At 37.6% G+C, this 27,577-nt stretch overlaps 1 protein-coding gene across 2 annotated transcripts in view; it reads right to left on the reverse strand.

Annotated features, from left to right (window-relative positions):
* Window positions 1–27,577, reverse strand: part of STK33 (serine/threonine kinase 33) — a 65,966-nt gene that overhangs the window by 19,397 nt on the left and 18,992 nt on the right. For both annotated transcript variants that reach the window (XM_036259383.1, XM_036259382.1), the window contains exons 6-10: window positions 25,632–25,720; window positions 23,721–23,805; window positions 17,998–18,073; window positions 12,260–12,372; window positions 11,731–11,816 (exon numbers count right to left, since the gene is read on the reverse strand). In XM_036259383.1, the coding sequence (XP_036115276.1) occupies window positions 11,731–11,816; window positions 12,260–12,372; window positions 17,998–18,073; window positions 23,721–23,805; window positions 25,632–25,720 (449 nt within the window). The remainder of the gene's footprint in view (window positions 1–11,730; window positions 11,817–12,259; window positions 12,373–17,997; window positions 18,074–23,720; window positions 23,806–25,631; window positions 25,721–27,577) is intronic.

Consider the following 27,577-nt stretch of genomic DNA (forward strand, 5'->3'; position numbering starts at 1 on the left):
ACACTATGAGACAGGACACTTTAAAGGCTTAGAGGCAGTTATTTGAGTACACTTTTGAGGATTTGTAGAGTTTAATGTATTTGTGGTTAAAGGCAAACATTAAGCAGTAATAACTAAACGAGGATCATTATGCAATTAATTCTCCATGGTTCTTTTATTTCATCCTGTTTCAAGGTCTATGTTCTTATCAATTTCATAGTATCCTACTTTTGACTGCACATCCTCTACCATTTACTTCCAGAATGCCCTAACCATGCCTTCCGCCAACCCAGAGCCTACATTCCTTCAAGGCTCAATTTGAGAGTCATCTCTGTTAAGTATCTCAGAACTTCCAAAGATGCTGTCAACTTAAATTCAAATAAAGCACATAAAGAGGCTCAAAGACCATGAAAGAGTTGAAATCATTTAGAATGTAGATAGTCTCAGAGCTCTCATCTGAATGAATTCTGGTCTCCAAAGCTCAGTCTATAGCTCTTCTGGACTCCTATGATCTATCTAGTCTCTATTACAACTTCCTGGCTTCATCTTGACTTTCAACCTCAAATTTCATGTAATCACAGGGTCCAGAGTCCTAACATGCTAGTACACACAATTTTCCTCAACTTGATTCCTTCACTAGCAAACAGAGACAGTCTAACATGTATGTCTGTAATCCCAATCTTCAATTATCCTTCCCTGATAAACTCCCTGTAAATGAATTCTTTGGATACTATAGTAGTTACTAATGCTGCTCACCCAACATTCCTTTCTTCTTCTTCTTCTTCTTTTTTTTTTTTTTTTTGCTTAACTCTTACCCAAGGATATTTTTCATTGATTTTTAGGTAATGAATAGAGTGGAAAGAAGGGAGGGAGGGAGGGAGAGAAACCTCGATGTGAGAGAGACACACATCCTGCACTACCCCGACTGGGCAGGGATCAAACCTGCAACCCAGGTACGTGTCCTTGACTGGAATTGAACCCAAGACCCTTCGGTCCACAGGCCAATGCTCTAACCACTAAGCAAAACTAGCCAGAGCCAACATTCCTTTTTTCTAAGCACTTGGTAGAATTCTCTTCCTCGTTTGAGACATGACCATGAGACTTGTTTTGGCCAGTGAAATGTGATGAAAATGGTATGTATCTCTTGATGGTGGAAACTTTAAGAGATAGCATGCAATTTATCATGTTCCCAGTTCCTGCCTTAGTAACTGTAAAGCACAGAAATGAGGCCTCCCTCAGCCTGGGTCTCCGAGTGGGTACAGAAATGAGGACTCCCCTCCTCCCAGCCAATGCAAAGGAAGGCATCAAGAGCACTGAGATTTGGGACCACTTGTTACCACAGCATAATCTAGCCTATCCTGATACAGATAACAAATAAACATTTACATTCTGTAAGTTACCTCTAAAAAGCCTTAAAAGAGTGAGCCTACTTCACAACCAGCATACCTAACAGAAATCACATGCCGTCAGAGCCATGTATTTGGAAGCCCACTTATTTAGGCACTCCTTGCTTTGCACAGTCCTAGGATACATGAATTTCAGTCATTGTGACTTAGGTTAAATAATAGCAACAACGTTGTTCAAAGTGTAGTCACCATGGTATATTAACGATAACCGCATAAAATTCAAATTCCACTACCAGCTCTTTCATCCAGAATCACTATGCAAATGACAGATGTGCATTATGATGAGTGACCAAGCACTTCTTGCACAATCTGTTGGTGGCTGGACACTGTGCACCTGCTACTAAGCACACACGGACAGCAAAGTGTGCAGCTGTGCTGTCTCCTTTCTCCCAGGGAACAAAGATGAAACTGCAGCAAAGAGACTGAAAGTGATCATTCTGGAAGTGACACCCAAACCAGATGCACATGCAGTGATAGCAGAACTGCTGACTATGGGAACAACGACACTGCCACTGCTTGAGAGAATCCAGATGCACAACCAAAGAAACTTAGTGAAGGCAAAGTCATCAACGTAAGTGCAGAAAGTGGTTGTGACAGAAGGGATGACTTTGCCCCAGAGAAAGTGACGCCTGCAAAATATTTGACATTTAAAGAATTTTCAGAGATATTTCAAAACACTAAAGGCACAAAGGGTAAAATGTTGGGAGTGGATCCAAACTCAGAAAAGAGTATGGCAATTTTCCAAGGCCTGAGAAAGATGCTCCCCTCTGTACTCTGAGTTACATGACAAGAAGGCAAGTACTATTTAAACTAATCTCAATGACGTTTTTTTACCAAACAGTAAGACTCTTTAATTCTCAATATTTCTAATGTTTTAATTACAGTGCATCAAATATAGTAGTTCTACTTTTATTTAATTCCTTACATGTTTACAACCAACAATTAGAGCGTTTTCAATATTTAATAAAAATTTTAAAAATCATGGAACAATCATTATTTTTCCACTGATTATTCAAATCATTTGCACGGTTTCAAACTGCACTATTTTTATGGTCCTGCACTCCCGTGCAAAGCAAGGACTGCCTGTATTATCTTGAATCTGCCTCTCCAGCAATCTCTCAAATGTCCAGTTTACAAACACGTACACCCAAGAATTTGGTGACTGACACTCTACGTGCCGAAAGTAGAGTGCCTTTGTACTCAATGAAATGACCCTATTTCTCATTCCAAAGAGAATACAGAGAAGAGCAAAGGATCTAAAATAGGAGCTTTCCCTGTTGTCTGGAGTCCAGCCAATAATTCACTAGACTATCCCCTCCTTGCTGTCAGTAGTTGGAAGAGAAATTACGTCAAATGTTTGGACTGACCAATGAATAAGTGGCCCAGGGCTGTGTGTCATCAGCCTTCCAGGTTCAACAGAAATTACAAATGAACCAATGAACCAAATAAAAACGAGTGAAATTGCCCTGGCCAGTGTGGCTCAGTTGGCTGGGCATCATTCCACGCATTGAAGGGTTGCTGGTTTGATTCCCCACCAGGGCACATGCCCAGGTTGTGGACTTGATCCTCAGTGGGGAGCATGCAAGAGGCAGCCAATCGATGTTTCGCTCTCACATCGATGTGTGTGTCTCTCTCCCTCTCCCTTCCTCTCTCTCTATAAATTATTTTTAAAATATTTTTTTAATGGGTAGAATTGTTAGGACAGATACTGTAGACTGTATGCACCTCATCAGAACACTGTTCCCTGAACTCCCTTTACTGGCTGTATTCAGGGGGTCAGACACTGAACTCATCAACTATGAGGGAGCAAATGGCAAGAAGGCAGGAGTAGGCAGATAATAGGCTGTCACAGGTACAAAATAAACCTTTTGGGTAATAAATTCCACCTGTTTAGCAGATAGTTGAGACGATTTTATGAAAAACTGGGAAAAGGGACATTCATGGAGGAGAAGCACTGGTTAAATACTAAGATTTGGGTTTAATACCTTAGTAGACAAATTCCATAAATGCAAACCCAAATATATGTCCTCATCTAACAAAATCTACCTTTTCAAGGACAGTGCCTATAAGTATTTTGTAAACAACAGTTTTTGTTTTTTTAATCCTCTCCTGAGGACATTTTTCCACTTTTGTTTAAATAGAGTAGAAAGGAGAGAGAGGGAGAGAGACAGAGAGAAACATCAATGTAAAAGAGACACATTGAGTGGCCGCCTCCCACATGACCCCAACCAGGGCCGGGGATGAACTGCAACCGAGGTACGTGCCCTTGGCCAGAACCAAACCTATGACTCATTGGTCCGCAGGTCAACGCTCCAACTGCTGTGCTAAACAGTCCAGGGCAACAATAGGTGTTCTTTTTGGTATGTGCCCCTAGCAGGAACCGAACCTGGGACTCTCTGGTCTGCAGGCCGATGCTCCAACCATTGAGCTAAACTGGTCAGAGCCGTATTTTTTAAATGCAAGAATGATATGTATAAGCTAGGGTGAGATGATATCAAACATAAAATTGGCAAAATTAAAAGGAAACATTCTGGTTCTTTAGCTTATAGTCATCATTGTCTACTTTTAAAAGCTAGAACTCGTCATTTGGTAATGTTCCTAGGAATAATAATTTGCAATAGAAAAATGGAATAGTTCATTTATTTTAAAAAACATACAAAATCCAGATCAAAGCAATGAGATGCCAATTTTTACTTGATAGATGGATATGAATTTAAGTTTGATAACACACTGTTGGTGAGGGTGTGGGGAAACAGGCTCTCTCCTTACTTGCTTTTAATGGAAGGGATAATTAGCAATAACCTATGTGAAATGCATATTCTCTCTGCCCAGTAATTCCACTGTTAAGAATTTATCCTATAGATATGTTGACACAGTATACAAATATATATTTACAACAGCATTTTATAAAATTAATCCTCACCTGAGGATATGTCTTTCACTGATTTTAGAGAGGGAGGGGTGACCGGCTGGTGTGGCTCAGTGGTTGAGCGTCGACCCACGCACCAAGAGGTCGCCAGTTCAATTCCCTGTCAGGGCACATGCCCAGGTTGTGGGCCAAATCCCCAGTGGGGGGCATGCAGGAAGCGGCCAATCAATGTTCTTTCTCATCGATGTTTCTCTCTCTCTCTCTCTCCTTCTCATTTCCTCTCTCTCTAAAATCAATAAAGGGAAAAAAAGAGAGGGAGGGGAGGAGGGAGAAGGAAGACAGGGAGGGAGAGAGAGAGAGACAGCGAGAGAGACAGAGAGAGAGAGACATTGATGTGAAAGAATCATCAATCAGCTGCCTCCCATACACACCCTGACCGGGGATCAAACCCGCAACCTTCTGAGTATGGGACGACGCTCCAATCAACTGAACCACACCAGCCAGGGCTATGAGACCATTGATTGCACCATTTGTAAGAGGAGGGATACAAAACAATGTAAATGATCCATATTCACTGCGGATTATTTACAAAATAATAGTATATCCATAGTTGGGGATACAATGTTGTTTTTTAAATAAGGAAATCTCTCCAAGATATATTAGATTTAAAAAAATAGTTTGCATAATATGAATACATTTGGGTAAAGTATATACACAAAAATGTGTAGAATGTTTTTGAAGGAACACATAAGAGACTTAACAATGGTTATCTTTAGTAAGAGGGAATGAGGATAATGGAAGGAGAAAGTTATTTTTCTGTTTTATTTAACATTTAAATCATTTACCATGGTTAATCTCAACTATTTTATATGACTAATAATTAATGTAAATTACAGTAGGAAAGAAATAATGTAAGTTGCAGACACCCACAAAGGACTGATGACACCCACAAAGGATGATAGTACCCAATAAAATCACCAAACATGTCCTAATGGCTCTCAGTGAGTCTAAGGCTGTTGCATATCAAGGTAATAATAACCACTAAAGTAAGCGATTGAATGCCACTTTAAAACTGTTCAAGTCATTGATTTTTTTCCCCACAAGTACAGCAACTATAAGAGTAGACAGATTGGTGTTGATATTCCTATTCTTAAGGAGGAAAGAATCTGAGAAATTGACTAATTTACCATTATTCCAGAAGCACATTTCCAGCTGCCTGCCAAGAACTTCTAGCTAGAGGTGTTGCTAAGCCTTTAACACTGTACTGTATATTTGAAAGTTGCTAAGCTAGTTTATCTTAAAAATTCTCATCACGAGAAAAAAAAACACTGTAACTGTGATATGATAGATGTGTTAACTTATTGTGGTAATCATTTCCTAATACATACATACATCAAGGCATTATGTTGTTCACCTTAAATTTTACAATGTTATATGTCGATTATATCTCAATAAAGCTGGGAAAATAAAAGCGAACTCAATCTATTCCAAATTGACATTCTTCAAATGGGAGTATGTGGGCATTGGCTGCACATGAACACTTCCCGAGGGACATGTGGGAAGGACAGTTTGCAGGGATCGATTTCAAGACCCTGAATTTCCAATGATCTCTTCTTTCTCGAAAGTCATCATCGTGGGTAAGGGTTTGCAGCAATGCTTTCCATGTTTTTTTTCTTAAGCTGGTATCTTCCAATGCTTGCTAATGTACATGTATTTATTTGTGTGCTTGTGTGTGTGACAAAAGGCGCATATCTAGACTATGTAACAAACCTCTACAAATCAATAAGTAAAAGATGTAAAACCAAATAGAAAAATGGGGAAAAGACTTGAACAGGAATTTTGCAAAAGAAGAGATCAAAAAGGCCAATAAGCATAAATAAAAATGACCAATTTCATTTGTAATTTACGAAATACAAATCAAAATCATGAGATACCATTATATATCTATCAGAGTACTTAAATTAAAAATATTGACAACAGCCTTGGCCGGTTTGGCTCAGCGGTTAGAGCGTCGGCCTGTGGACCAGAGAGGCCCGGGTTTGGTTCCCGCTAAGGACACGTGCCTCAGTTGCAGTTTGTCCCCGGCCCCGGTTGGGGTCTTGGGGGTGGCAACCTGTCAATGTGGCTCTATCACATTGAGGTCTCTCTCTCTCTCCCTCCCTTCTACTCTATGTAAAGATAAATTTAAAAATCCTCAGGTGAGGAATAAAAAAGAAAATCGACAACAGCATGCGTTGGAGAAGATGCAGAGCAAAACTAGAACTCTGGCGCATTGCTGGTGAGTGGTACACACACTCAGAAAAGAGAACGAAGGAACTTTCAGGTGGGAGTGGGCAATGGAGAAAATTCACATAAATTCAACTGTGATCATGGTACTTCAGTGAGTTTCAGTAGCAACCATTTTCAAAACAAGTCAAATACAAAGTCCTCTCTATGCAAGCCAAGGTCTACAGCAAAATGGCTCTACCTGTCTTTACAGCCGAATTCCCCACTACTGCCCCACCTGTCTTCTTGGGACCTAGAAAAATAGAACTACTAATACACTTCACAGCCTCTGAATATACTTTTTTCCCCTGTTTTTAAATCTTTGTAAAGTTCTTTCTATTCTGAATCTCCCTCCTTCTTATCATGATGCCAGCATTAATTTCTACTTTTTCCCATTCTTTTAGAGCCAGATCCCATATTATCCTCACTTCAAGTAGTTTTCTAACCCCCGAAGGGAATAATAGCTCTCTTCTTTAAAACCTAATAGTACTATTACTGCTACATTATATATCCCATATAAAATCTATTTTTATATTGAGTAGACGCCTACATATTTTACAGAGTATATTCTATTATATGCTATGTGTAATATACAGAGTATACATTTATGTATTTATACATACACATTATATACTCATTCTCTGCCTGCAGTTCTGTTTTAAACCCTCTACTGGGCTGTGGCGAACCTGGGGGCCAGGACTGTACCAGATTCATCCTGTGCCCTCCACAGCATGTAACAGCTATTCAGTAAATATTTGTTGAATTATTAAGTATATATCAATCATTGAATATTGAATAAATACCCAAGGTTTCTGGGTCATGAGCTGCTTCTTAACATAATTTTTATAAAACCCTTCTTTAAACAGGGTCTCAAAGCGTATTCATATATATGTATATATGTATATACATATATATAAAACATAATTCAGAATTTAAGAATAACTAAATATAGTAAAATGAAGGTTGCGTGTTAACATATTTAGGATGAAAATACATAGTAGGAAAAAAATACCCATCAATTAGTTAGGCATCAGAAATTTTCCATTTGCTTATGTACAGTATATATGTTTAGGCTAAAGGTCAAAAGCTAATGACCAAAACATGAATAACAATTTTTAAATCAATGAACAAGGGCCTTGTTCACACATTAGGAAAGGTTGTTCTAGAAATCAGACCCTACACACCTTGAGTACATGTGCCTTTAGAAAGCGTGACTGTAAAGCAAAGTCCACTGTGGTAAATTACTCCAAGGCAGAGACTATTTTATTCATCCTTGTACCCCTATAGTGCCCAATGGATTAAAATTAAAAGATACTCATTAAATTCAATATACACATTTAAATGACTTTTGTCCCATTTAAAATAAGCCACCTTGCAATGCTTATACACTATAACAATAATATCCTCCATTTCAAAGAGCCTACAATTTGGTTTCCACTATCTATGACAGAAAGTTAAAATTCTAGCCTGAGATTCAAGTCCCCACACAATTTTCTTTCCTTTTCTAAAAGTCTCATTTCCCATTTCTTTCCTTCAAGCATCTTATCTGTCAGTCAAATTGAACTTCCTGATTTCACACTTGCTTGCCTCTGCACCTCTGGTCATTTGGCAATTTCTCATGTTATTTATCATTTTCTCCCTTGCATTGTATCTTATACATAGCTAGATTGTGAGTTCCTTATGTCAGAGACCACATCCTATATGTCTATAACTACACTTTATCACCTAGCACAGGACCTGGCACATGGTAGGCACCAAAAAAAAAAAAATCTGTTGAAGGAATTACTGAATGTCTGAATAATACCAATGGAGCTCAAAACTGGAAACTACTTCTTGACAAACCATAGGAGAAAAATGTTTCCTTAATTTATAGCAAGGTTCTTAAATATTAGTAGGCATTAAAAATACCTGGGGAACTTGTTTACAATGCAAATTAATGATGTTAGTTGTCACCAGGAGACTTGAAGGAATACCAAGAGGCAACTGTAATTATCTAGTAAGTGGGAACGAGCTCCTGAACCACTGTTGAGAGTAAAGAGGACAGAAGGGAAGAGACGGATGCAGGAGGGTAGCAGGTGCACTCCTGGCCATGAGAATCATCATCAAACTTGTCCTTTGTAGAAAAGTCATTTCTTGGCTCTTTTTCCTCACATCTAATCTTTTGACTTTTGAAATCAGAATGACAATGTGTGTTTATTTTAGGTTCCATTCACTTAAATGTACATAGAGAAACAATGTTTCTCAGAATACTCTTCAGATACATACCATATTTCAAAATGGACAATACATAGGTTAAACCCTAGAAACTTTTTATTCGATAAAGCTCTTTGAAAAAAAAAATGTTACTATGTGTTAGATATTGCAAAAGATAAGCTCTGGTTATAAAGCAGCAAGGCACTGAGAACTAACGTGCTCCCTTCAGATTATTTCAAACAGAGGATATGAATTATAGGAAGTAAGACTTCAAGTGGTTAAGAAGAAAAGAGTTTGCCTTTTAGAAGTTTATAAAATGCCGGTATTCTAAACTTCATACACTGAACTCCTTAGGATAGTCCGATATAGTACACGCTATCTGTCACTTCTCTATCCATTTGGCACCGACTGCATAGAAACAAATGTTACAGCGGCTCAAAAATGGAGACTTCTGGAAAAATGACCAAAGCCAAGAATAAAGCTGTACTAATTAGAACACAAATAATTATATGGCCAAACCCGAATGTTGTGTGATGCTGAAAAGAGAGAGATTTCTACGGCACGCCATCTGTTTTACAGTTTTTGCTGTACAAATCTACTCAGTACAGTTTGCAATGATCTATTTAGCTGCTAGCTCATTTGCACAATTACTTTAGACCAGAAATACTTATTGCACAGAATGATTTGAGAGATCAACATTGTTATAAAAGAGGGTAGATATAACCCATTTTTGAGTGAAGACTATTTTTTTAGTCCTTGGAGAAAAAAATTATTCAAAGAAATGATTAGAAATTGCCCAAGGAAATTATAAAATTTAAAAGAAGAGTGCTATCACTATAAATTTATGGTATCTAAACTTATCTGGGCCTTCAGGGTCACCATCAACCTCTCTCTTGGCAGGTCTAATGGAAACTTCTCCCTCATCTTGACCTTTCAGCGGCACTTACCTGGGAGCTGACTGCTCTCACTTTTTCAAACATTTTTCTCACTTAACTTCCCTGGTACCACTCTCATAATTGTCCCCCTCCCTCATCAGCTATTCCTTCTCAGCCTCCATTGCCAGCTTCCCTTCCACTAAATGTTGTAGTATCTAAAAGCAGGGTGCTGGGGTCTCTTTTCCTTTCTATCCGTATTTTCTTCCTAATTTATCCCTTCAGTCCGATAGCTTTATGTGGCATCTATATACTCCCAGTTCCCAAATTCATAGTTTCGGATCAGACTTTCCAGCTCCAGACTCATGTATTCAATTATATTTGACATCTCTATGTGGAAGTCACACTGGTATCTCACACTTAGCATATCTAACATGGAATTCTTGAGTCACCACACTTCCCCCAGTAAAACAATATCTATTTTTCTTACAGTCTTCCATATCTCAGTAAGTAATATCACTATCCAACCAATTGTTAAAGTAAAATCTAGGAGTCATCCTTGACTCCTCCTTTATCTTCATCCCTCATCTAATCCATCACTGAGTCCTGTCAATCATACCTAAAAAAAAAAAATCACATTTATTGCTCTTCAACTCTATTGTTACCATCTTGTCCAAGCCAACATCATCTCTCAATAATACCACTGCAATGTGGGCATATCACATATGTCCAGTACCTGACATAGTGTCTAACAAAGTAATAGTTGTAAAATAATTTTTTCACAGATGATTACTGCTCAGCAACATTCCTAGGTGTCTTGAAAAATCTCCAGTCTCAGTTCCCAGACATTTTTGGAGATACTTCTAGATTAACTCATTTCCTGAATCATTCACCCATTCGGCAATTATTGGAGTATTGTATTAATTGGTTTTAGGTTCAACTGCACATTTTACAGTATCTTAAAGATGACAGAAGTTTTTTCCTGCTCAATAAAGCGGTCTGGAGGTAAGCAGTCAAGGGCTGAAATGGCAGCTCTGTGAGCTGTGACCCGTGGTTCCTTGCATCTTATTGCTCTGCCATCCACTTTAGGGTCCAATGTGGCTACTCAAACTCCGGCCATCACACCTGCATTCCAGTCACCAGGAAAGAAGACAGGCATGGGGAATGCCGTGGCCCCTCCATTTAAGGACACTTCGTAGAAACTGCATCTACTTCCACTCAGATCTCATTGACCATCACAGTAACTAGCAAAGATGGGATAATTAGCAAAGAACACTAGACAGCAATGTTTCCAGCTAAAAGTCAGGATCTTCATTACCATGGAAGAGAAAGAGAGTAAATACTGAGAGCGAAGTAGCAGCCTCTTCCAAAGTTCCTGTTGTGACCAGGTAATGTTCTGGGTACAGGGATACAAATATCAGTAAGACAGGGTCTATGCTCAAAGAATTCAGCCTAATGAGGGGAAAACAATATATAAATGAATAATTACTCAACATTTCAAGCTAGGCAACAGCCAGTATTAGGAGAGACACTGGCTTTTCTGAGTCCCCCCCCCCAAATTCTTTCCATCCAAAGAGTTGAAGAGAAATGGATGGTTCCAATACTTCACATCATTAGACTCTTCCATATCCCACAGGTTTAATAATGGAGATTTCTCAGCTCTATTCTACTGGACTTGATACTTCATGGCATAAAGCAAAGTCCATTTAAACCTCTGTAAACAAATATAAACAACTATGGTAATAGTCTGTTGATGTTTTTTTGTTAATCCTCACTCATAGAGAGGAAGGGAAGAAGGAGGGGAAAGAGAGAAAGAAACATCGATATGAGAGAGACACATCCGGGGTCGGGGATCAAAGTTACAACCCAGGTATGTGCCCTTGACCAGCATTCAAACCCATGACCCTTTGGTCCTTGGGCCGACACTCTAACTGCTGAGCCAAATAGGCCAGGGCTGTGGTAATAGTTTTAACAGTTTGAAAATACCCATTTCAGAAATGTATCAAGACTCAATAATTTTTCAACTTGTCAGAACATAAGGCAAATTGACTGTTTTTTAGAAAAACTATATGTAAGGCCAAATGAAAAGAAATAAGCAATGGTAGAATGTCCAAAAAAAAAGAAAAGAAGTACTACTGGAACTTACCGTTAACCACTGGTTATCTAGCAGTTCCTTAGCCGTGATTCTGTGAGCAGGATCTACTTTCATAAGTTGTTTCAAAACACTTTTAGCTGCAAATAGAGAAAAATCCTGAATATTTTATTTATCTTAACTACAATTAATAACATACAATTCCCAACTTATTTAGAATTAGGTCTGTAGGACATGAAGGAAAGATGCCCATTATAAAGCAAATATTATCAGTATAAATAACTAAGAAATAAAGTTTAAAGCCCACAGTGAGGTTTTACTGCCTGGATTACCTAGTTTATATTCTAGTAAAAATTAACTAGGTAATCATCAAATTTCCTCCTCAATTTTTACTATGTATTTGCTATTTTGGTTGGAAGTTTTGACTATAACAATCACAGTGAAGATATCACTATTCCCACAAGCAAATAGTGTTATTTCTACAAGTAAATTTAATGACACACCAGAGATTGAAAGTATCTGAGTTACTAGAAAACTTTGTTATATTACATACATTGACTTCAGTAAAGAACAAGTCTGTTACCACAGTCACTTATGGAGTCCCAAACGGGGCCGTCGAAGCGCAGCTCTCCCTTTCTTATTAACTCAAAAAGCTTCTCTTCTGAGCTTGCCATGAAGGGTGGTTCTCCACATAATCTACAGCAAAGGCAATCGTGATCTTTAAATTCTTTAAATCAAAATAAGGCTACTGAAATTAAGTTTCCACAGGACTTGGAAGCAGTGGTGCTTCATATTTAAGTAAAGGAAGGAAGAAGGATAGAAATGAAGACACTGAAACGGTTAAAGACTTTGCTTACCTTGGTTCAGGCATCCGTTCAAATGGAGACCACCCTTGAAACCCATATATATAATTTTATTAACCAATATCATCCCAATTAATTCAATAAAAAATTTTAGAACTTAATAAAATATTTTAAAAATAGAGACTGCAGCCAAGAAATCAAGAGAAGACTGAGACTTGAAAGGGCAGAAATGTAAGAATTAGGAAGGATCGTCAAGAGCACAGATGTATCATTAGAGACCAAGGCTGAGCTCATCCATACCCTCCTATTCCCAATTACTGTGCATGGATGCGAAAGCTGGACAGTGAAGAAGGCTGACAAGAAAAAAATGATTCCTTTGAAACATGTTAGACAAGACCTCTACGGATCCTCTGGATTGCCAGAAAGATAAGCAAGTGTGTCCTAGAGCAAATTAAGCCTGATCATTGCTGAAGGCAAAAATGACAAAGTGAAGCTGTCCTACTTGGGACACATTGAGAGAAGACAGGGTTCTCTGGAAAAGATAACAATGCTTGGAAAAACTGAAGACAGCAGAAAAAGAGGAAAACCAAATATAAAATAGATTGACTCTGTAAAAGGAGCCATAGGCATGAACCTATAGGAGCTTAGCGGGGCTCTTGAGGACAGGACATTATGGACGTCACTCATTCATAGAATCTGTAAGAGTTGGATCCAACTCAATGGCATGTAACATACACACAGGAAGGGGTGGGTACCTCTCCGGATGTAGAAATGGAAGCAAAGGGGTTTTGTGAGATCAGTGCTAGGCTCTCATACACACTGAAACATCCAGCTCTGCAAATGATCCAAAGCTCTTCCAGGTAGGGAAACACTGAGCTTAAGCAGGTTAAAATAAAGGAAGGTTTGTACACAGTAATAGTTGCAGATAATAGAAGACATATCCTTTATTGTGAGCAAGGGTAATGTAATGGCTAAGGTGCATAAGCCAAACTAAATTTATGGAAAAATATACTAAGTTATCAGAGTTTAATGAGAATTATCAGAGTCTAAATGACCATGGTAAAATACTATGCAAATGTTAGTAAGAATAAACCAATAACAACCCTGGGAAAATCTATAGGCTCTGAGTCAAAGCTAAAAAAAAAAAAAAAAAAAAAAAAATTAAAATGACCACAACTCTTCAAAAATAGTATACAAAAAGAAGGTCTGGATGAGACAAGTCAGATGATGATGATTTGACCCTTCAGTCTGAAAGAGTGGATGCTGAGTATACATAATGACCAACATCAGTAAAACCATGTATAAAGTAAACATGAGCTTGTCTGCACATCTAGAACATAGAAACTATGTGTCATTAGAATCTTTTAAAAGGAAACCTGTACTATACTTCATGAAGAGCAAGGCGAGCCTGTGCTTCAGTAGATAATACAGTCCAACACCACAAAAACATGCTTAGAAGTTGAGTTCAGTTCTTCACAGTGCATTCTCAACAAGTATTAGCCATCCTCATTTTTGTCTACCCTGGCTTCTGAGAGCAACCCTGTGAACAACTACCAGATTTTCCCAATGACACCCACACAGAAGTTGGACCTGGACTCATCACAGAGGCAACTCTGTTATGTCTAATCTTCAACTCTCAAGACTGTATTTTTCCCACTTTATTGCTGAAAGAATAAAATGACACAATTCCATTATACTTCCCAAACGCTGGTCTATTATGTACTTAGGTGTAATGATCTCCAAAGCCACTTAGCAGTTACATTTCTACGAACCTTTTTAGCTATATATTTTTTTAAGTTCTTTTCCATGAACATTTTCTGAATAAATCTAAAGTGGATAAATATTTTGCATGAAAATGACGACGATGATTTTCCTAGGGGGGGAATAGTTGTTTTCATCCTAGTAATTTATCAAACTGGGCTGGACAATATAGCTTTTCATTTACCAACAGGTTCCTGTTAACAGATAGATAGGTATTTACCAAAGTGCTCCATAAACTCTAATTTTAATACTTTTTACTTCTCCAGCTCATTCTGACAATCCCCTTTCTGATCTTACTTCCTCACTATTATTTACTTTTAAAATGCAATTTTTAAAAAGCCAGAAAGATGGTCTTATGGGCAAATTACTATCTATTCTAACAAGTATAGGCCAGCAAAAACCCAGCTCACTGCGTCTGTTAATAACCAGCGACACGCACATTTACCAGTTTCTTAGCTGCTCCCTCATTGCCAGGCTAGCATGCAACTGTAGCTTAAGGGCTGCATTTTTAAAATTCCACTTTTTTCTGTCCTTTGCAATTTTACTTATACAAGAATGTATCTAATGGTTGGTCAATCAGCAGCATGTGAAATTTTATGATAGCAATTTTCTGCACATCCAGAAAAGGAAATCCAAGACATGAAAAATGCCTCTTAAAGCTTTCCTATTATTTTCTGTTGCATTCACAGGAATCAGAGCAGCAGAGGATATACACATAAAGAGTATTTATGTTAATTTCACCTTGAGGAAGTATGTTATCATTGTTCAATTAAGTGTTTACTGATAAACAAGAAAATAACCCACCCCACCCCCAGAAGGTAATACATTTGTGCCCTTGGTGAAGGAAATTATCTATAAGACCACCGGGCTCAGGGAGATTAATGAATAGGCACCGATTAGCTAAGTAAGAGTCCATTGTAAAGAAAAAAGATGTCATTTGTGATGATATGCAGCCATGCTCGGAAGCAGAAAAATTAAAACATCTTTAAGAAAGAGAAAAATTTAACATATTAACACACTACCACTTTCCTTAACACCAAATTGGAACCAAGAAGGCAGCAACCACATGAATTGCGTAATATTAGATTACACATATATTTGACTTGTGTTGTCTAGAAAGTCTTGAGAGTATAAAACATTAAGTTAAAATGAATATATATACACATATATACATATACATACATATATATACACATACGTGTGTGTGTGTGTGTGTGTGTGTGTGTGTGTGGCCCTGGGCAGTTTTGCTCAGTGGTTAGAGAGTTGGGTCTTAGACTGAAGGGTCTTGGGTTCAATTCTGGTCAAGGGCACGTACCTGGGTTGCAGGTTTGACCCCTAGCCCCCATCAGGGTTGTGCAGGAGGCAACCAATTGTTGTGTCTCTCTCACATTGATGTTTCTCTCCCTCTCTCCTTCCCCTCCCTTTTACTTCCTCTAAAATATCAATGGAAAAATATCCTTGGGTGAGGATTAACAACAACAAAAATTGTATCCACAGGCCGAGGCTCTAACTGCTGAGCCAAAGTGGCCAGGGCAAAAATAGTTATATTTTTAATTAAGGACTAAGGCTCAGAATTTTTACAACATGATTCTAACTAACACAAAACAATGATCGAAACTTGGTGAATACATTTATGCTCTAAGCAGTTTAAGTGGTTAATGCATGTTGACCATCTCACTTACAGCTATAATCATATCATCCCATTTCCACTGTCTGTACATTCCATGTCACACAACTATGGAAATGTGACTGTGCTGATGTCAATATTTAGAAATGACCTGGAAGAGGTAGTACACAGTGAAATCCTCACTATGACCATAAAACTAATGTTGCATCAACATAAAAATGTTCATATTCACCAAGAGGCAGAACAATGGCCACTAACTTTTCAAAACATCTCTTAGAAAATTCACTTTAATTCAATTTAACCAACATATATTGAGCACAAGCCTACTATTGTACCAGATACCAGGAATGCAAAGATGAATAAGATGTCTGTCCTTCATGGAATTTAGAGCAAGGAAAATAGATACAATACACATAATACAATAATTATATTACAATATTATAATCTAGTGTTTAAAAGTGCTATGAGAACACAGAGAAGGACACAATTAATTCTATCAAAGTTACACAGGTGCAAACCTTCCTGGTTCAATATTCTTATTTTATGATTTTGTTTTTCCTCTTTTGCTGTTACTGCTTTGCATGCATTTTTGTTTGTCGCCTTAAAGCAATTCTCAACCCTTTGGGGGTGAAACGACCCTTTCACAGGGGTCACCTAAGACCATCAAAAAACACATATTTCCGATGGTCTTAGGAACCAAGACGCCCCTCCTCTATTGTCTCCAGGCGGGTCCGCCCACATGCAGACACGCCCACAGACAACATGAGGAACTGTGTTAAAGGGTCGCGGCATTAGGAAGGTTGAGAACAACTGCTTTAAACCTCTGGGAAAGTATACATACTGAATGCAGTAACTCTCCTGAGGTAGAGTAAGAGTTAGGGAAATACAAGGCACTAATGTTTGGCCAGGACACATCCAGGAGAGAGGTTAGTAGAGAAGAAAAAGAACAATTAGGGAGAAGGAACTGCATGAGCCAAGATTCAGAGGCCCCGACACAGAGATCCTGGGCTGAGTCTCCGTCTGGTTAGTGCCCACTTGTCTAGTGCCAGGTCCCAGGAGCTCCTCGACCTGATGGGCTCTAAGTGAATCTCTTGAGAAAGTACAAAGAAGCTTGGTTTGTAGCAAAAGATCAGGAAAGTTTTAAGGCAAATTTTTCCCTTTGCTCAGATCATACAGTGCATTGTTGCATATGTAGACCAGTAAAAAGCAAAGCTGGAAGTTATAAATGTAGAGTATTAAAAAAATACCTGATGATAACAACAAGTGTTGGCGAGGGTGTGAAGAAAGGGGGACTCTAGTGCACTGCTGGTGGGAATGCAGACTGGTGCAGCCACTATGGAAAACAATATGGTGTTACCTCAAAAAATTAAAAATGGAACTTCCATTTGACTCAGTGATCCCACTTCTAGAAATATACCCTAAGAAGCCTGAAACACCAATCAGAAAGAATATATGTACCCCCATGTTTGTAGCAGCACTATTTACAATAGCTAAGATCTGGAAATAGCCCAAATGTCCATCAGTAGATGAATGGATAAAAAAGCAGTGGTACATATACACAATGGAGTACTACGCAGCTGTAAGAAAGAAAGATCTCTTCTCCTTTGAGACTACATGGAGGGACCTGGAAAGTATCATCCTAAGTGACACAAGCCAAACAGAGAAAGACAAGTATCATATGAGCTCACTTATTTGTGGAATATAATGAACATAACAGTCTGAGAAATGGGGTAGTCCCAGAGATGTGGAAGTGGGGTACAGACTGATAATCCCCAGAAGAGGGGGTGGTGGGAGAGAGATAAACCACAGAACTTATATGCATGTATGCATGAACAGTGGACATGGACAACAAACTGGGGACAGGGCAGGGAGGGAGGGGGTGGAAATTAGTGGGGGGAAAATGAGAAACATTTGTAACAAAAATTAATAAAAAAATAAATTAATTAAAAAAAAAATACCTGATGTATGTACCTACCTGACAACTACTAACAGAACTTTCAGAGTGATTTCCCAATTGTTTTTTCAGTCGCTTTTCAAAAGCTATAGTTTACTTTTTATTTTAAATCCATATGATTCTACTGTTAGAAACTATTCCTTCATTTTAAACTGTACATTTAGCAGGCTACTTACACAATGTACATGATGACACCTATGCTCCAAATGTCACACTGCTGGCTATAGTCATGGGCATTGATGACTTCAGGGGCTGCCAAACAAGCAGAAATAAAATAATATTAATAGTACAATAAATGACTTTTAAATGCTTCAACACAAAGCATGAAACATGTGCTGATGTGTTTTAATTTGTTCCCCACAGGGAAAAAGAGAACCAAAGCAGATGTTAACTGAATAATGTACAGGCCTCAACAACTGATGTCGCTGTACCCTCACTCCTACCGTTTAGCTTCTAACAGGACGAACTGGATAACTAGGTGTATGACTACTCTTCATTCCTTTGCAATCGTTAAGGAATGATTTTGTAAAGACTGTGTAGTTACAGTAGAAGACAGTGATATTTCAGCTCTTTTCCAAAAATAGAATTAAATACATGCCTTAAGGATATATAATTTAAAGCAAGCCCAATTTGTGGAAATCTGGATTCACAGAAAAACTAAGATAAAGGGTTATAAATCACGTTAGCAAAATAACAATACAATCACAGCAGTCCTACGACAGCATACGAACTACTTTCCATGTTTACTAAGAGAAAACTGAGACAAAGGGAGGATCAAAAAGCCATGAGTCACAGGAGTCCTGACTCCCCAACTCTGCTTCGTACTTTATGTGTTTACAATAGGGTGCCTTTATAGCCAAACATCTTTCAAAGTAGAACTTTTTTTTTAACTTTAAGGTAACACATTTTTTAATGATTAGATTTTTTTTTATATAATGACTGGTTTTTAAGAAAGTCACATACGATATTTCAGGAATATAGCTATTGTACCTCTGCAATAAGGAATCAAATATCCTTCTTTAAAAAAAAAGAAGAAGAACAGAACAGTTATAAATATAAAAATAAAACATATGGATATATTTCAATAGAACTATAACATTTATAATGTACTTTTGTATAAATTATGTTAAAGTATCTCGTGAGATGGGTATGTAGGCATTTGACTCACTTTGTCAAAGCAGAAACTAAGCTCAGATATATTGAGTGACTTGACTAAAGTTACAAAGGTGTTTTTCTTTTTTTTTTTTTTATCCTCACCAGAGGACAGTTTTTTTCCATTTTTTGTTCAGATAGAGTGGAAGGGAGAGAGAGGAAGAAAGAGAGAGAAAGAGAGAAAGATCGACGTGAAAGGGACACATCAAGTGGCTGCCACCTGCACGACCAACCAGGGCCGGGGACAAACTGCAACTGAAGTACATGCCCTTAGTGGGAACCAAACCTGGTCTCTCTGGACTGCAGGCCGACGCTCTAACCGCTGAACCAAACTGGCCAGGGCACAAAGGTGTTTTTAATTTTAGAAAAGTTTCACTCTCCCTCACACACACACACACACACACACACACACACACACACACCTTTTATAACTACTAAAAACAAATGGAATTTCATTTCCTCTTCCTAGTATTAAAGGGGCTAAAAATACAACAAAAATAAGTTTAAAAAGTAAACAGAAGAATAAGAAATGGCTCTACTATAGATAATTAACAAATGGAATAATTCATCTCCAAATCATTGAAAGTTAATGAATTAATATTTTCCGTTAAGCAATTACTTGTATTCTTTAACTCTGCTTAAACTCTTTAAATATGGAATCATTAACATTCAAGATGCTCCACGGCCACATGTCTATGACAAGGGCACATTCTGGGATGAGATTCCATGAAGAATCTCCATACAGGTACAACACACACACAGCAGGGGCCCAATTCCTGGTCCGCACTAGTTCAGAGTCACCTTAATTATCAGGGGCACTTCTACTGCACTGTCATCACAACTCTCACCGGGAGGCAGGGCCAGAGTAACTGTGCCAAGGAGTCATTTAGAAAGTCAGCAAAGCTCTAAAACCATCTGTCTTCTCTCTTGTTCTCGCACTTGTTATCAGTGTAGACAACTAATAAGCAGGCATAAAACTCAGGGTGCTTGGATATATTTTCCCCATATAACTACCGACCAGATGTCTTTTGCCAACAGGAGGATATGAACAGAATTTAAAGTAGCCTTTTCCCAAATAAGATAAAACAATTTCGAAACTTTATGCACCATCAAGTAGGCAAAAAATAATGAACTCGGTATATTCCTCAGCAAAAAAAAAAAAAGAATAAACTACTAATGTGTCTAAAAATCATTACATGGAACAGAAGAAAAGAGAATATTTACTGTATTTACTGTATGATTCAATACAGTATTTACTGTATTGGTTTACTGTATGATTCAATTTATATAAAGTTCTAGACAAGCAAAACTAAGCTATGGTGATAGAAATCATTAGTAGTTGCTGGGGTCTGGAGGGGGGCTGACTGAGGGGGACACAAAGGACTTTCTGGAGTGAGAGTTCAGTATCTTCATTGGGGTGGTGATTATACAAGATTATGTATTTCTCAAAACTCATCGAACTTTACACTTAATATTTGTACATTTTATTGTATGTTGATTATACTTCAGTAAAGTAGATTTTTCTATGAATCTAAAAGTACAAAAAGAATTCTTCAAAGCCCTATCTTAATTGGTGACTTTAACTTTCTCTCTTAGAAATCAAGAAAAGCAGTAAGCAAAATTAACTTAATATGGAATGTTTAATCAAAAAGGTATCACATTTGATTTTATAAACACAAACACAAGAGAAATGTTCATGCTCAACAAACCAGGAATAGACTTACTTCTAAATACGTAAGCAACATTTACAGAAACAGTCATGTGTTCAATCCTACAGAAAATTCCTAGAAGTTGGTAAAGCTTTAAGTCACAATTGCCTATTACAATGAGGAAAAATAGACAGAAAAACCAAAAGGCTAGGAAAACTAAAGCACATTCACACAAGCAGCAAACACATAACCACCTACAAAATTCTAAAAGCACTTCTAAATAATTCTTGAATTAAAGAAGACTAAAATTAAAGTTATAGACTATTAAGAAATAGTCTATATAATTCGAACATTGTCTAGACTAGAGCAAAAGAAATGGTCAAAGAAGTACTCAGAGGAAAATATATACCCCTAAATGCATTTATTAGAAACTAAGAAGACTGATAAATAAGCATTTAGCTTAGAAAGTTTAAAAATAAACCAAAGGAAAGTAGGAAAAAGGAATCCAGAAAGATAAAAGCAGAAATTAATGAAAACGCAAACCAAATAACATTAGACTTGAGCTGGTTCTTTGAAATCCCAATAAACTGGTCTAACTACCAACAAATCTGATCAAGAAAAAAATGATTATTAGTACAAGAGCTAAAATTGAGCACCAAGTGCCAGGTACTATGCTAATCATTCTACATATATTTTCTCATTTAATTCTCATGTCAACCTGATATTATTATTACATCCTAAATACATCCTCACCCCTTCCCTGTTTTAGTGTTCTCCCTTAGCACGTCTCTCTAATATACCAGCTATTTTATTTCTTTATCTTGTTTAATGTTATTGCCAACATGACATTTTTTTTTTTTATCCTCGCCCGAGGGCATTTTTCCATTTTTTGTTCAGGTAGAGTGGGAGGGAGAGAGGAACAGAGAGAGAGAGAGAAACATCGACATGAAAGGGATACATCGAGTGGCTGCCACCCGCACGACCAACCAGGGCCGGGGACAAACTGCAACCGAGGTACGTGCCCTTAGCGGGAACCGAACCCGGGTCTCTCTGGACCGCAGGCCGACGCTCTAATCACTGAGCCAAACCGGCCAGGGCGCCAACATGACATTTTTATGTGTGTTCATCATTGTATTCCCAATATCTAGACCAGTGTCTGACACAAAGAAGATCCTCAAAATTTTTTTGATAAATGAGTGACATAATATCCCTATTATAAGATGTAGAAATTGCAACAAAAGCAGTTGTTTGTCTAGGATTAATTAGATAGTAAGTGATAGAACTGAAATCCTGAGTTAGCCAGGTGATGTCAGAAGCCATCTTATCATATTACATCATACAACCTTCTTTAAAAACATTAGGAATCAATAGGGGGTTATAACCACAAATACACAGGAGAATCTGAAAATTCTAAGTGAATATATTTGCATAGTTATGCCAATAAAATGTAAAATCTCCATGTAATACACAATTTTCTAAAAAACATAAATCATAAAAATGATTCAAAAATATGTGAAAAACTTAAATAACCTAGAATAAATGGAAAATATTAATAGGAACTTCATCCTCCAAAGGGTACCAGGACTAAAATATTGTAAGAGGACATTTCATCAAACTAATAAATAGATCATTTCTACTACTTGAATGGTTCATGAGCATACAAAAAGTGAAAATGTTTTCGTTTTTAAATGAGGCAACCGTAACCCTAATGTCAAAAAAGACAAGGGTAGCACAAAAGAAAGCACGCTCTACTCAGAGCTCCTAAATAAAGTGACAAACTGAAACAGCAGTATATTAAACCAAGTGGGGTTAAATCCAAAAGTACAAGGATGGTTCAACATTTTAAGAAGCCACTAATGTAATTATTTCATGAATAAATTTAAAGAGAAAAAATATACGATCCTCTCAATAGGTACAAATTTGAATAGATGTCACCAGAGAAGACATAAATAACTAATAAGTACATGAAAAGATGCTCAACATCACTGGTCATTAAGGTAATGCAAATTAAAACCACAATGGGATACTACTTTATACCCACTACAATGCCTATAATTTTAAAAGATAGTTAATAATCGATGTCAGCAAGGATGTGAAGAAATTAAAACCTTCATGCATTGCTAGTAGAAAGGTAAAATGTTACAGCCCCTTTGGAAACTCATTTGGCAGCTTCTTAAAAATTTAAACATAAATAATATATGACCTAGCAATTTCCCTCCTAGGTAGCAACACAAAGAAAATAAAACAATATAGCCATAAAAAAACTTGTACATGAATGTTCATAACAGTATTATTCATAATAGCCCCAAACTGGAAACACCCTCCGTGTCAATCAGCTAACAGACGGATAGACAAATTGTCACATATTCAAGCAATGGGCAATTGTTCTGCAGCATAAAGGAACAGCCTGCAGACACACCCTACAAGGACAGACCTCAAACACGTGAGGCCAAGGGAAAGAAACCAGACCTAAAAGACCACATATTATACAGTTCCATTTATAGGGAATGTTCAAAAAAGGCAAATCTAGAGAGGCAAAAAGATTAGTGGTTACCTGGGGCTGGGATGGGCATGAGATTAGGCATGAGGCAACGTTTTGGGGTAGAATTGTTCTAAAACTGGATTGTGGTGATGGCTGCACAACTCTGTGGATGTATGAAAAATCACCAAATGGTACATTTTTTATATTTACATTATACTTTAGTAAAGCTATCAAAATCACATTTAGAAAAATGGAAAATCGTTGTTTTACAAATATATTTAATCAGTATTCTTTATGAAAAGCGATTTGATGGCAATGAAATTGAGCAAAAAATGGAAAGAATCAAAACACATGATTTTAGCATGAATTAACAAAAACAATAATTAAGTTCAGGGTATGATTACTTAAGACAAATAGACAACTGTAAGAAGAGCCCAGAGAAACAATAAACACTACCATCTTGGAAGATAAAAACTATGAGAAAAATGCTAAAACGACTGAAATTATTTGACCAAGAAAAAGAAAAAGACCAATCAGGGCCATTTAGTCATGATGGCAAAATCAAATTGCTCAAGTTTGAATCCCCATTACTTGCTCTATAAGTCTACTAACTTACCCATGTACATAGGAGTCCCACAGGTGGTCTGCAGCATGGCTTCACTCCCACCATGCTTCCTCACCGCTAAGCCAAAATCAGTCACCTAGAAGAAGAAACTCAGTCACCTGTCTTCCTGTCCCAGCGTTCTGTCATTCTGAAGGCAGGATTTTGTAACTGCATGGAATTCAGGGTCCTTGAGGATGGAGGGGCCTTACTTGTACTAGTAATAAGGACCTTGCTTTCCCTGCCCACCTCCCCCTCTCTGGGAAGAAGAAACTTAATAAAGATAGGCTTGGTTCTCAAATCTTGAGAAGACACTCAGGATGTTTATTATTCATTCCTTCTAATTAAATTCACCAGTTCAACACAGGAAGTGGCATCTTGAGAGAAGGCATTTAATTTTTTTCCCCAATAAACGTTATTTTTAAGAAGTTCTTTCACTGTAAAATACATTCTGGCCTTGTTATGTTTATTAGCTATTTTCCTGATACTCCAGCTACTTCTCTGTTTAAAGCACTGTTATAAATGCAAATCACTATCCTTTCCAGCTCTCACAGAAACTCCCCGTTTGTAATTATTTAAAAAACACTATCTCTGGTAAATACTATCTTTTCTTTATTATTTCCTTTGTGTTTCTAGAGTTACTAATTAAAACAATGACTACACTATTAAAAACTACAAGAAGCAAATTAACAGGGAAAAATACAGTATAACTACTAATACACTGGAGGCCGACTGCTGCAACTGCAGTCTTGCTGCTCAGTTCTAAACTGGTCATTAAACATTTGGTTATTAAATATTCAGGATGTGCCCTTGGTCTTGTCTCCCAAGTTGGAACAGCCTTGAGCTGAAAGCAGAAAAACAGGCACATTTATTGATCATATAACCAAAGATAGGCTGTTGGTGCACAGACACTGAATGGAAAGTTTCCAGAGCCTTATGGAGCAAGAGAATGTTCCTGTCAACACATGATATCACTATTCTTCGAAATAGATTAATCAATTTCCCCAAGAATTTTCACAATTATACCACTTGGAGTACTATGACACATACGTTTCTCCACAGAAAATCTATACAGATATCAAATAAACTAGGGTTTCACAATCCAATTCAGTTCTTTGGAGAGCATTTATTCCCTCATTCATCAAATATTAACTGAGCACATACTATGTTTCAGGCACTACTCTCAGCACCAGCAGTGAATAAGATATACATAATCCCTGCCCTCACAGAGTTTACAATGGAAATATTCAAGAACATTTACTCAGGTGAAACAGCAATACTGTTAAACTTATTTCTATTACAGGGATTTAGCATCTGCAACAGAGCGCGTTAGTCATAGACATTTTATTCCTAAATTAACACATTCATATATTTTGAAAGCAGCCACTATTAAAGTGCTAAGCAATAAATAATGTATCCTATCATTTATTTGACATTAAGTAATACTTAATTTGAATAAAATCTTCAAGAATAAACACTTGGCACATTAATTGTGCTTAGGATATAAATATTAATACCCAAGAAGATTTTCAGTGAGAAATACAGACTTTAGCATTAATTTAGTATCAGAGGCAGAGCCAAGGTGTGTTTTTTGCTAAATCTGTAACACATTTACATCAAATTACCAGGCATAATTTTGAAATTAATTAGAATTCAGAGCATCTGTTTGCTTGCTATTAACTAATGATTTAGAACTATCCAAATGAATATGTACTTAAAAAAAATTCATCAATAGTACCACTTAACTTGAAAAACTATTCTTGTCAGTTACAGCCTCTTTTGTGAATTTTTAATTTTTTTAACACCAACCACTTATTTTCTGGCTGCTCGAAGCTTCCAAAATGTGTCTAAAAAGAGGATGTACTTTGCCATTTTGCTATCAAACTGTTTATAGGCAAATATTTACCACCATTTCTAATATCTTACCTTTATGTTTACGTTCATTTCATTGTTAGCATCAATAAAGCTGCTTTTAACCATTATGTTTTCCAGTTTTAGATCTCTATGTACTATATCTACCAAGAAAATAAACAACAAATCAAATGAAATGAATAATGGAAAAATAGAGGGGACACGAAAGCAACAAATGAATATATTTGACAAATTAATGTCCACCGTTGAAATATTTGAGGCGAGCCATGCATAATTCTGCTCTGTTCCATTTCCTTATATTCAGACTCCTTTTCTCTGCATTTCTAACGTTAAGGAGCCACTTTCTTTGACTCCCTCCTCTCTCCCCATTCCCATGCCGCCCCACCTGGCTGCTGCTCTTCATGACAGCGGCCTGGTGAGCGGAAGAGGACCCTTTCCAAGGTTAGGCATTCCCAGGAAAGAGGGAGACAACTGTAGTTACAAGCTCAGGAAGGTTTCCCATAGATCTCCAAATGAAGAATTACTTCTTTCCTTCTATGCATATGCATTGCCAGTATAAACATTTAAGCCATGGCAACTTGGCTACATGTATACAAACTACACTGACTTCAGTATAATTTTTCTATGACATCAACACACACTTAACTAGTCTTTACATGTTAAAATAAAATTAAACAAAAACCTTGAAACACAAAATCTCCAGGCAAACATGCTAGACTTCAGGAAGGATTTTTACATACATGCAGATAATAATGTTCCAAGCACTTCCTTTGCAAATAACTGATTTGGTTCATATCCATAGCAATCATTTCTCTAGGCTTAAAAGGTTTTATGTATAACGGTGGGAAAATGTAGCTGCATGAGCCCCGGACTGGCAATTATACCTAACCATTTTTAGTTCCCTTGCACGGTTCCCAGCCTATGCTTTTGGAACTTTTATTGTATCTATTGCTCTGCTTATCTCTTCTTACATAAATACCACATGGCTTTAATTAATATATCTTTATACTGTTTTGACTGCTGGCAGGGCAAGTTTCCCTGCTGCCTCCATTATTCTTTTTCATTGTTTTCTTTGCTATTCTTACCCATTTCAGAATAATTTCACGAAAAACCCAGTTAAGATTTTTGCTTTGAATTATGCTGAATTTATAGATTAATGTGGGAAAATTGACCTCAGCATAATATTAAGCCTTTGGTTTCCCACCCTTGCAAAAACTGTTGCCCTCTGCCTGGAAAGCCCTCCCTTTTTCCTTCTGAGTCGTATTCCTCAGCTCAGGCTTCGCTTCCTCTGGGAACCCTCCCCTGCCTTTCCAACTCCAAGGAAGCTGAGGCTCGTATGCCCCTCGCACTTTCTATGTCTCTCCACTAGAGAAATGACCACGATCAACTACAATGTTTTCTACACCCACTCTCCCATCAGCCTGAATTTCTTGAGGGCAGGAGCTTTGTCTTCTCATCTTTGTGATTCTAGGACTGATCTCAATGCAGTAGGTGCTCAGGGAATATCTGCTCAATGAACCCCTGGGTTCCAGTACCCGCTCTGCCACGCCCAACCATGGCGCAGCACCTCTCTAGTCAGGTTTTTCTCATCTATACAATGAAAACTTTCCAAAATCACATGTAAGCCAACTAACTTTGAAAAAAAGGTGGAGTGTGAGGAAAAGCAGCAGCAACACAAAAGAAAAGTAAAGGGACTGGAATAACTAGAATAATTTTTTTTTTTTTTTTAATCCTCACCGGAGGACATTTTTCCATTTTTTGTACAGATAGAGTGGGAGGGAGAGAGAGGAAGGGAGAGAGAGTGAGAAACATCGACGTGAAGGGACACATCGAGTGGCTGCCACCCACACGACCAACCAGGGCCGGGGACAAACTGCAACCGAAGTACGTGCCCTTAGCGGGAACCGAACCCGGGTCTCCCAGACCACAGGCAGACGCTCTAACCGCTGAGCCAAACTGGCCAGGGCTAACTAGAATAATTTTTAAGTGTGGATTTTAAA

Source organism: Molossus molossus, unplaced genomic scaffold, assembly GCF_014108415.1.
Source record: "Molossus molossus isolate mMolMol1 unplaced genomic scaffold, mMolMol1.p scaffold_m16_p_13, whole genome shotgun sequence".
NCBI lineage: Eukaryota > Metazoa > Chordata > Mammalia > Chiroptera > Molossidae > Molossus > Molossus molossus.